Source organism: Triticum aestivum, chromosome 7A (genome assembly GCF_018294505.1).
Source record: "Triticum aestivum cultivar Chinese Spring chromosome 7A, IWGSC CS RefSeq v2.1, whole genome shotgun sequence".
Lineage (NCBI taxonomy): Eukaryota > Viridiplantae > Streptophyta > Magnoliopsida > Poales > Poaceae > Triticum > Triticum aestivum.
In genome coordinates, this window is record NC_057812.1 from 720522291 (window position 1) to 720534161 (window position 11871).

The window sequence follows — 11871 nt, forward strand, 5'->3', positions numbered from 1 at the left end:
AGTCAAGAATGTATATATGACTGTAGTCGAATTAAGCAGGTTGTCTTTGAATGAAAAAAGGTGATACATGTGTATGACATCATGTGTGTTGGCCTCTCAAACTGCCAAATACACATCTTTGATGTGCCGTCAGTTTTCCTGTCGAGCATGCATGCACATTTCCTGATGAATTATTTACTTTATCCCTCTTTTGTACTAGTATCTTGCTACAAAGTGCATGGCCATGTACTATATAAATCAACCAGCCGAACAATGAACACAATAATAAAGATATTAGAGGACGTATGCCGTCGTTGGACGTTGGTCAAAAGCATGCATGCGCAGTAGATTCACCATATATACGACCTTATTTCTAATCTCACATGGGATACGAGACATTAAGCAATTTGGAACAAGTTCACCTATAAAGGCTACTACTAGACTAAAAGTTCAGCTAAACATGACGAAATAATACCTCTGAAGCTCACCCCTAAATACGCATACTGTATATAATGCTAACCTAAAAGATACGGCACCAAAACTATCAATTAATCAAGCTTCTGCCAAAAATACAAGGCATCATGGAACATAGTCCTGATCGAGAAATTCCATCAAAGGTTGCTCCAGCGCCTCCATTACTGCCTCCCACCCAGCATGTGTTGGGTGTGCCTTGTCCCAGAGGTGCTTCCCTGAACTGCTACGCTCTCCACAGTACCCTCCCTCATAGGAACTCTCGCAACACGGGGTCAGCTTGCGCTTGAAGTCCTTGGACCGGTCCGACCCTTCACCTGCATGCACGAAATAAAAATAGTTACATAGATGAATTGACACATTAGAAACCAGATTTGACTTACAACATCCACACTTACCAGGGGCGTGATTCACGATGTCGGTGAAGGCAGAGTAGAGGTCTAGTATGTGGATGTTGTCCCTTTCTCCGATCATTTGATTTAGATACTTGTTGTGCACCGATGCGCCATAATTGCCCAGAAGGTCACATGTGGTGTAGTTGTTCGAACTAGTCTGTGAAGGCATGCAACCAATGGGATGCAAGTTATTTACTAGAACCTTTCTCACACCAAGCATCTGCAGCTGCGCCACATTATCTAGGATCTCAGTCGCCACGTTTCCTATGTAAGTATCGAGCTGCATCCATGAAAAGTTAATTAGTAAAGTGGAGATCGATATATTAATTGATGGTTTAATTTGTATGCAGAGTATGTACTACTTAGGGCATCTCCAACAGCTGTAAGATAGGTGTTGGTAAATTTGCCACCTAGGACAAAGTGATAATGTGGCATGTAATAAATGTGGAGAGAGAGCAAAGTTGTATGTAGAATAACCAACAACCTTTGCACAAGCTCCAAGGTGAAATAGAAAGTAATCACATTTATTTTCTCATCATCTATTGAATACCTTAGATACAACCCATTGGAGTAGTTGTATGATAGCTTGTTGGTTGATGACATGGACATTTTACCAACAAGACTAACATACAATCTATTGAAGATGCCCTTACATCATCGAAGCTTGAGTAGAATACATTATTGGCCTCGGAGCCGCTCATGTAGTCATTGCCGGAGATGGCGATGAGTGCGACCGAGTGGTGAAGCTGTCGTGTTGAGATGACATCGTCGTTGACTAGCCTCTTGAAAGCTTGAACCTGTGCAGCAAGGGTCGGCACCTTCTTCGCCGTCGACGTCACCTTGAAGACACCAGCGCCGCCAACAGCGAAGGTCATGCCAGATGAGTCGCAAGATTGGCCTGATGTGAGCTCGTACGCTGGAGGGGCTTCAGCGAGGCCCAACATCCTTGCTGCATGGACAAGGCAATAGATATGATAGATTATTTTGGATGTGTTGAGTAAATAGGCAATTTCTCGATTAAATTAATCCATGAGTAAATCACTAGCATGGCATTGACTAAGTTGATGACGTACTGACTCTGATCTAAACATGCACGTACTAAGCAAACAGTAGATAAATCTACACATACTGCTAGTACTGCTAATATGAAAATAATCAGGAGCGGGATAAACGAGTTATACCCTCCAGTAGGCCACGCAGAGGCCGCGGCTTTGGTGGCAGCAGCGGCGTCCTCGGCGACCTTCTTGTCGGCTTCAGCTTTCTCGGCGGCGGCACGGTCGGCGTCGGTGGACATGGTGATGACGAAGGCGACGCGGACGTAGAGGAAGTAGACGATCGGAAGCGAGCAGTCGCGTAATCGCTGCCCAAAAACCTATTCGCCCCTCACCCCGTACAGGAACCAGAAGGGCGTGGTTTCGGAGACCTGCTCTCCCGTCGACCGTGTACGTGGCGGACGGGATGGAGTCACCGGCGGCAGCAGCAGCAAAGGAACGACGGTGGGCGTGCGCGTGAGCAGATGTGATCTGTTCGTGGCGGCTAGGGTTAGGAGACACCGCATACTTATAGGCGCAGCCGCGTGAAGAGACGTGGGCTCGACCCACGTCCGAGTCCGTGACAGCCCATGATCCGACGTCTCAGATCGTGGCCCAGCTGTCAGAAAACTCTCCGTTAGTGACTGGCAAAAATAAGCGCGTGCGTCGTGCCGAGGCGAGGCGTGGCGAGGCGGGCGGCGGAGGAGGAGTGCGCGAGGGCCTCTTCTCTTCTCAAGCTCCAATAGCATGTAGAAGAGAAACCCTTATAAACCACTCCAACTCTCCTTCCACTTCCGGGGTGGGACTAAACTTCCCACCACACCTAGTGCCATATAACCCACATGGGCCCTTAGAGATTTTTCAGAAATTGCAATATGGGCCTAGAGCCCATCTCAGATTTCAGCAGGATGCACATAGATGTATAATGATACATGTCATATATAACACACTAGCAGTAGTCTAAAAATTCAATTCATTAGCTATGGATTCTACACATACCGATAAAATCTGATTGCATCCGGTAGTTGGAGAAGCGTCCTGTTGAAACAGGAGCGCTAGACCAATTGGAGCTGCGATAAGAGCCGTACGGGTAGCTCCACTGCCGCGACGTCTTCTCGCCAACGATGTTGGGAACGTTGCCGTGGTCGACAAAGTCGTCGCCGAAGACGAACATGCTGGACCACTGATGATTGGAACGATGAGCCCTAGCTGTCAGAAAACTCTCCGTTAGTGACTGGCAAAAATAAGCGCGTAGGTGTGAGCTCGGCTCGGCTCAATCCCGCAACCCGCGGCGCGGCGCGGCGCGGCGCGTCGCGTCGTGACGAGGCGAGGCGTGGCGTGGCGAGGCGGGCGGCGGAGGAGGAGTGCGCGAGGGCCTCTTCTCTTCTCAAGCTCCAATAGCATGTAGAAGAGAAACCCTTATAAACCACTCAAACTCTCCTTCCACTTCCGGGGTGGGACTAAACTTCCCACCACACCTAGTGTCATATAACCCACATGGGCCCTTAGAGATTTTTCAGAAATTGCAATATGGGCCTAGAGCCCATCTCAGATTTCAGCAATCCCCCACCAGATCTCGAGGGCCCATTGTGTCCTCTGTTCCAATTGCTGTTTCGATATACCAGTGTTTCAGTAAAGACCTGTTAAGGTTGAACTTCACCTAGAACAAGTGGCTACACTCCTTCACAACTGAACAATAGACTATGCCTTGAATTGTCAGTTTGGCGTAAAGAAGTTTCACTACATGTCTTACTAGTACTAGGCTGCCGAAGGCTGACCCCTCGGGTGGAGCATATAAGTCACACTCCTGGCCTATTCATGAGCTTACTAGAGATCACCCCAATCTCATAGACTGTGACCAGCAGTCGGGCTCATATAGGTGTGTTCCTCCAAAGATCGCTCTGTAGGATAGCATCTTGCTTTTATAAGCTTTGGAACACATTGAGACCGTAGTCATCCTACCATACAGTATCGAGAGTATTGCATCTCCAACGAAGTGGGTTAGTATAGTTACTCTCCTCAGTTCACCACTGGCTTGTTTTCCCAGGTCCTACTTCACGGGATCTCCGATCATATAGGTTGGGTTACCACCATGGCAACTCATGTGGGTCTCATACCCATCTCCCTCGATGCATTATCTATCACAACACGTGATAGCCCTTTTGTAAAGGGATCTGCCAGATTCTTAGCCGTATGGACATAGTCCAACGCTATCACTCCGGAGTTTCTTAATTTTCTGACAGCTTTTAATCTCATTCTTATGTGTTTGGTGGACTTCATGTTGTCCTTTGAACTCTTCACCTTGGTGATGACAGTCTGATTGTCACAGCTCATAAGGATAGCCGGAACCGGTTTATCAACCAATGGCAAGTCCATCAAAAGATCTCGAAGCCATCTCGCTTCAACACCAGATGTGTCTAATGCCGTTAATTCTGCTTCCATTGTCGATCTCGTTAAGATCGTTTTCTTGCAAGACTTCCAGGAAACAGCGCCACCTCCAAGAGTAAACATATACCCAGTTGTGGCCTTCATCTCATCAGCATCAGAGATCCAATTCGCATCACTATACCCTTCAAGTACCGACGGGTATCCGGTATAGTGAAGTCCATAGTTCATAGTACCTTTCAGATAGCGCATAACTCTCTCAACAGCATGCCAATGTACATCACCCGGTTTGGAAACAAACCGGCTCAGTTTGCTCACAGCAAACGCGATGTCAGGCCTCGTTGCGCTCGCTAGGTACATCAGTGAACCAATGATTTGAGAGTATCTCAATTGATCTTTAGCCATGCCTTTGGACTTTCGAATCAATACGCTAGGATCATATGGTGTTTGAGATGGTGTGCAGTCCGAATATCCAAAACGACTCAACACCTTCTCAACGTAATGGGATTGCAGAAGTGTGATCCCACCCTCATTATCTCTCAGTAGCTTGATGTTCAAGATAACATCAGCCACACCAAGGTCTTTCATCTCAAAGTTCTGAGATAGAAACGATTTGACCTCCTCAATGACTTTGAGGTTTGTTCCGAATATCAGTATGTCATCAACATACAAGCACAGTATAACTCCTTCGCCCCCACCATGGCGATAGTATACACATTTGTCAGCCTCATTAACAACGAAACCAACAGATGTAAGAGTTGTATTAAACTTATCATGCCATTGCTTAGGTGCTTGTTTCAGGCCATATAAAGATTTTATCAACCTACACACCTTTCTTTCCTGACCATCTATCACAAAGCCATCAGGCTGTTGCATGTAGATTTCCTCCTTTAGCTCTCCATTTAGAAAAGCCGTCTTAACATCCATCTGATGGACGAGAAGACCATGTGAGGCCGCCAACGAGAGTAATACTCGAATGGTGGTCAGTCTAGCCACAGGTGAATAAGTATCAAAGAAATCTTCCTCTTCTTGCTGGTCATAGCCCTTGGCCACAAGCCTAGCCTTGTACTTTTCAATCGTACCATCGGGCCTAAGCTTCTTTTTGAACACCCACTTACATCCCAGTGGTTTGCAACCATAGGGACGGTCAGTGATCTCCCATGTCCCGTTAGCCATGATGGAATCCATCTCGCTACGGACCGCATCCTTCCAGTAGTCAGCTTCTGGAGAGGCATACGCTTCTGAAATAGAAGTGGGAGTATCATCCACGAGGTACACGAAGAAATCATCACCAAAGGTCTTTGCAGTCCTTTGTCTCTTGCCCCTACCAAGGGTTTCCTCGTCATCCTCCTCGGGATTTTCATCATGTGTTTGTTCATAATATTCCATAGGGATGGCAGGTTCAGGAGTCTCCTCAGATTCCTGTCTAGAAGTGCTTTGCATATCTCTCATAGGAAAAATATCCTCAAAGAATGTAGCATCCTTAGACTCCATAATTGTACCGATCTTCTGGTCAGGTACCTCAGATTTCACTACTAGAAATCTATAGCCAACGCTGTTCTTAGCGTAGCCCAAATTAATGCAGTCCACGGTCTTATGTCCAAGCTTACGCTTTTTGGGGATCGGCACGTTGACTTTCGCCAAACAGCCCCAAGTGCGCAAGTACGAGAGTGTCGTCCTTCTCTTTGCCCATTTCTCATAGGGAGTGATCTCACTATCCTTTGTCGGAACTTTATTCAGGACATGACATGCCGTCAATATAGCCTCCCCCCACCATGCCTTGGATAAACCCGATGTATCTAACATGGCGTTAACCAAATCAGTTAGAGTACGGTTTTTCCGCTCGGCAACCCCGTTTGACTGGGGTGAATAGGGAGGCGTCCTCTCATGAATAATGCCGTGTTCCGCACAGAAGGAATCAAACTCACTCGAGAAGTACTCTCCACCACGATCTGACCGGACTCGTTTAATTTTCTTTTCAAGTTGATTTTCAACTTCTGCCTTATAGATTTTAAAGTAGTGTAGAGCCTCATCTTTAGTATTTAACAGATACACATAGCAATATCTAGTGGAATCATCTATCAATGTCATGAAGTATCTCTTTCCACCTTTAGTCAACACACCATTCATCTCACAAAGATCAGAATGTATGAGTTCTAATGGTGCCAGGTGTCTCTCCTCCGCGGCCTTATGAGGCTTGCGAGGTTGCTTAGCTTGCACACATGAAAGGCACTTAGAACCTTTGGCTAAAGTGAAACTCGGGATTAAATCCAACTTGGCTAGCCGCGTCATAACCCCAAAACTAATGTGACAAAGACGTGAATGCCAAACTTCAGATTTATTAACATTCGAATGAATATGGTTCACGACTTTATTACAAAAATCTGCGAGGGAAAGGCAGAACATCCCTCCGCTCTCATAACCTTTTCCAACAAAGAGTCCATATTTTGTAACAACTAATTTATTAGACTCGAAAACCAACTTAAACCCTTCTCTACATAGAAGGGAGCCACTAACGAGGTTCTTCTTGATGGCGGGGACATGCTGCACGTTCTTCAGCTGCACGATCCTTCCCGAAGTAAACTTCAGATCGACCGTGCCAACACCATGAACAGAAGCACTCGCGCCATTCCCCATCAATACGGACCCGTGACCTGTGACCTGGTAAGAAGTGAACAATGAAATGTCAGCACACACATGAACACCTGCACCTGTGTCCACCCACCAATCGTTGGGTTGAAACACTGAAAAAACAGTAAATAAATTACCGTACCCAGATGCACCATTCTCATTGTTGCCCACAATCATGTTGACAGACTTGGAGTCCTGTCCTGACTTCTTGTACTTGTTTGGGCACTTGTTGGCCCAATGTTCAACCGAACCACAAGTAAAGCAGCCCTCGTCCTTCTTGTTCTTCTTGAAGGTCTTCTTACCCTTCTTCTTAAAGTCGGTATTGTGTTGGACACCGTTCTTTCCCTTGGGCTTGTGGGAGTTGAAGTTCTTCTGGTTCACCATGTTGGCAACAGAAGTCCCTTCGGCCCCTTTTCCGTGCGAGTCTTTTGCCCTCGAATTCTGCTCAACACTCAAATGGCCAATGACATCCTCCACAGAGAATTCACGCCTCTGATGTTTCAGAGTGGTGGCAAAGTTCCTCCAGGAATTAGGGAGCTTAGCGATTATGCAGCCCGCGACAAACTTGCCCGGTAACTCGCACTTGAGAAGCTCAAGTTCCTTAACAATGCATATTATCTCATGAGCCTGCTCCAATACAGGACGGTTTTCAACCATCTTGTAATCGTGGAACTGCTCTATAATATACATCTCGCTCCCTGCATCGGCGGCCCCGAATTTAGATTCGAGCGCCTCTCACAAGTCCTTGGCGACATGCACATGTAAATATGCGTCGACCAGTTTATCTCCGATCACGCTAAGAACTGCTCCGAGAAACACAACGGTAGCCTCCTTGAACGCCTTCTCCTGTTCAGGAGCAATCGTTCCCGTGGAGACACCGGTGACCCAGAACACGTTCATAGCCGTGAGCCATAACGTGGTCTTAGTCTGCCAACGCTTGAAGTATGTACCGGTAAACTTATCCGGTTTCAGTGCAGCGGCAAAGCCACTTGCCGAGAAATTCCTACACATAATAGGTTTTTGGATTGTTGAGTAAATAGGCAATTTCTCGATTAAATTAATCCATGAGTAAATCACTAGCATGGCGTTGACTAAGTTGATGACGTACTGACTCTGATCTAAACATGCACGTACTAAGCAAACAGTAGACAAATCTACACATACTGCTAGTACTGCTAATATGAAAATAATCAGGAGCGGGATAAACGAGTTATACCCTCCAGTAGGCCACGCAGAGGCCGCGGCTTTGGTGGCAGCAGCGGCGTCCTCGGCGACCTTCTTGTCGGCTTCAGCTTTCTCGGCGGCGGCACGGTCGGCGTCGGTGGACATGGTGATGACGAAGGCGACGCGGACGTAGAGGAAGTAGACGATCGGAAGCGAGCAGTCGCGTAATCGCTGCCCAAAAACCTATTCGCCCCTCACCCCGTACAGGAACCAGAAGGGCGTGGTTTCGGAGACCTGCTCTCCCGTCGACCGTGTACGTGGCGGACGGGATGGAGTCACCGGCGGCAGCAGCAGCAAAGGAACGACGGTGGGCGTGCGCGTGAGCAGATGTGATCTGTTCGTGGCGGCTAGGGTTAGGAGACACCGCATACTTATAGGCGCAGCCGCGTGAAGAGACGTGGGCTCGACCCACGTCCGAGTCCGTGACAGCCCATGATCCGACGTCTCAGATCGTGGCCCAGCTGTCAGAAAACTCTCCGTTAGTGACTGGCAAAAATAAGCGCGTGCGTCGTGCCGAGGCGAGGCGTGGCGAGGCGGGCGGCGGAGGAGGAGTGCGCGAGGGCCTCTTCTCTTCTCAAGCTCCAATAGCATGTAGAAGAGAAACCCTTATAAACCACTCCAACTCTCCTTCCACTTCCGGGGTGGGACTAAACTTCCCACCACACCTAGTGCCATATAACCCACATGGGCCCTTAGAGATTTTTCAGAAATTGCAATATGGGCCTAGAGCCCATCTCAGATTTCAGCAGGATGCACATAGATGTATAATGATACATGTCATATATAACACACTAGCAGTAGTCTAAAAATTCAATTCATTAGCTATGGATATATACTATAGATTCTACACATACCGATAAAATCTGATTGCATCCGGTAGTTGGAGAAGCGTCCTGTTGGAACAGGAGCGCCAGACCAATTGGAGCTGCGATAAGAGCCGTACGGGTAGCTCCACTGCCGCGACGTCTTCTCGCCAACGATGTTGGGAACGTTGCCGTTGTCGACAAAGTCGTCGCCGAAGACGAACATGCTGGACCACTGGTGATTGGAACGATGAGCCCTAGGTGTGCCTCGGGCCTCCACATCTGTCAGGATAGGTCGATCATGTCAGTACATTCGTGGACGCAGGCAGAACATGAGTTGAATTACTCAATGAGATTGAAGTAGCATACGGATAGGGAAAACAAGGCAGTAGTTGATAATGCACGTACCATCCAATGCAAGGAAGACGAGGAGGAGAAGGAAGACGGTCGGAAGGAGCTTCATGTTGCTCCGGCCTGCTGGCGGCTGGAGACGAAGCAGATGATGGAGAGGGTGCTGCGGATGGAGGAGGCGAGGAAGGGATGGGATAGTGGTATGGCCGGCCGGGCTATGTATTTATAGAAGGATGTACGGACGTACATCATGTGGACTTCATAACCGCTTCATTCAAATTTGCGGATCCCTCAAAATGTGGACTTCATAACCCTTCACGCGGATAAAAAAAAGGACCATGGAGAGCTGAAGGTCGTGTTCCACATGGAGAGCTCTCTCACCGTTCGAATGTACTCTATCTATGTTTAAATTTGCCTAGCAAACTAATTGATCTCTCGCTTTAACCTGGACGACGATGGGACTCGTGTTTATAACTTCATTCAAAAGTCGTATCCGCTCGACCACGGAGAAAGCATATGTGCGGAGGTTGGGATGTATATGCCGCGGTTCCTTGACCTTTGACCTCTTGTGGCGTTCAGAATACATATGCAGGCATGATGCTATTTTTAATTTTCAGATTTATTATATGCATGCATGCTGCATGCTATTCCAACTTCTGTTAGTCGTATGACCAAAATTATAGACTAGTATTCAGCTCATAGCCTCATAATATGCTGAAGCCAAATTAACAATTTACCAATCCCTCGTACAAATAAAAATAAAAATCAACAATGGTTTTATTCCTCGTCAGTGGTGGATGTGCAAGCTCGTGTGTTCCCCGCCTTCATTCTGGATTTGGATGCATGTTTTAGTCTCCCACGCAGCTACGTCGAAGTGGACTTTGGGTGTTTGACATGAAATGGATCATCAGCATGGAATACAAGAAGAGAAAGACAATGATGGTCATGTCTCTCCAATCAGGCCAGAATTGGAGGCGGCGACTGCAGTAAACCATGGAAAATAGCTTGCAGCTAGTAACACCTAAGCTCTCCATGCTTACTAGGTTTTTGGTACCAACAATCCTTCTAGAAAAATGCTAATGGTGGTCAACCACCACGGTGGACGTTTTCAAAATACAAATGTCCACAGCATGATTTTTTTCGAAATTTTATGTCAACACATACACATGTATACCATGTATACGCAATTTTTCATAACATTATACTTTCACACATGGCATGCAGAAAAAAGAGAAATACATATTTCCAAAATGGGCTGGAATTTGTTTTTGTCTTGTTTGGGCCGGAATTTTGTATTTTCTTGGGCGAGAATTTTGTACTTTTGTTGTTGGGCTGGTTTTTCTTCTTTTACAGCAGCTTACAAATCATAATTTTGTAAACGAATTATCACACGTTCATGCGGAACACATACAAGTTTCCATGGAAATGATTCGAAAACTTTTAGATGAGCTTTTTTTTTGAAAAAAAATGTCCTCAGTGGTGGTCATCCACCAAAAGCCCGCACTCCAATCCTTCTTCTTCATATGGATATGTGTTCTGGACCATACCATATCAAATAAAAAGTAGATGTCTTCGTGGTTAGTTATTCATGGATCATAAATGGTCTTATCAACAAAGTACAAGGAAACTCATCTATGCTAATGTACAAGTGGATAATGCATGGGTACTCAGAAGCTCACATTATTTTCAAAGGGCTCTGGAAAAGGGGCACTAGGCTAAGACACATATATTCTTCCGGCTCCTCCTCCATGACATAATCAACACAAAAGATCTTCTAGGAATCCCATCCACTTAGAATGCTCAAGGCAAACATTGTGAATCCAAACAATCATAGAGGTACCTCCCGATAGGATGAAATCATTTTGATGCAGAGACCAGGGAACTCGCCATTTTGAAGAAACATGGTGAAATCATCTTTGCCTCCTAAGACCTCCCTAATAAGATTGCCATGGACAGCATACCTGAGAAAAGCCATGGTCCCTCAAACAATAGAGTTGTCTACATACAAGATAGAATATCTGGCTATTGTTCTTGCAATGCATGTGCATCAATGGCGTGTATACTTGCATTTTTCAGAATTTTCCATTAAGATTAATCAAATAGTTTGGTTCATTTGGAAGAATAGTGAAGCCATACCCCATGTCAGCATAAGGCCTTTACAAAATTGTTGGGTCTGCAACATCACATTTTCTACCACAAGGCACTGAAAAATAGTGATGTCAATGCTCTCTCACGGCGTCCAACTGAATCACCAACGTAGTTGCATTTTCCATTTTTCAAGTGGCATGGCTCCAAGAAATAGAGAAGGGATATGAAAGTAACCCAAAAGCACAATAGTGTCTACAACTAGATGTGGCTCAGTTGTAGGGGTAAATTCACTTTCACTAAGGGGATCATATGTTTCAGAGGTCGTGTCTACTTGGGAAATAATGAAAATTACAGTATCAGATAACGTGTGCGTTGCACGACAACTCAGTAGGGCGACATTCAGGATCCCCATCCACTTATCGCAGGGGATGAAACAACGTATTAAAGATTATGTAAAGTCATGCAAGGAATATCAGCAAGCTAAGCCTGACCATTCTCAGTACCCAGGACAAC

The 11871-nt window shown here is 46.2% G+C and overlaps 1 protein-coding gene across 1 annotated transcript; it reads right to left on the reverse strand.

Moving 5' to 3' along the window:
- Positions 1 to 558: 558 nt before the first annotated feature.
- LOC123148171 (GDSL esterase/lipase At5g03610-like) lies at positions 559 to 9451 on the reverse strand. The gene is made up of 6 exons (XM_044567535.1): positions 9328 to 9451; positions 8971 to 9201; positions 1499 to 1794; positions 1048 to 1125; positions 849 to 1002; positions 559 to 767 (listed from the first exon to the last, which is right to left on the reverse strand). The coding sequence occupies exons 1-6, from the start codon at positions 9380 to 9382 to the stop codon at positions 559 to 561; spliced, it is 1023 nt and encodes a 340-aa protein (XP_044423470.1). The 5' UTR covers positions 9383 to 9451.
- Positions 9452 to 11871: the final 2420 nt, after the last annotated feature.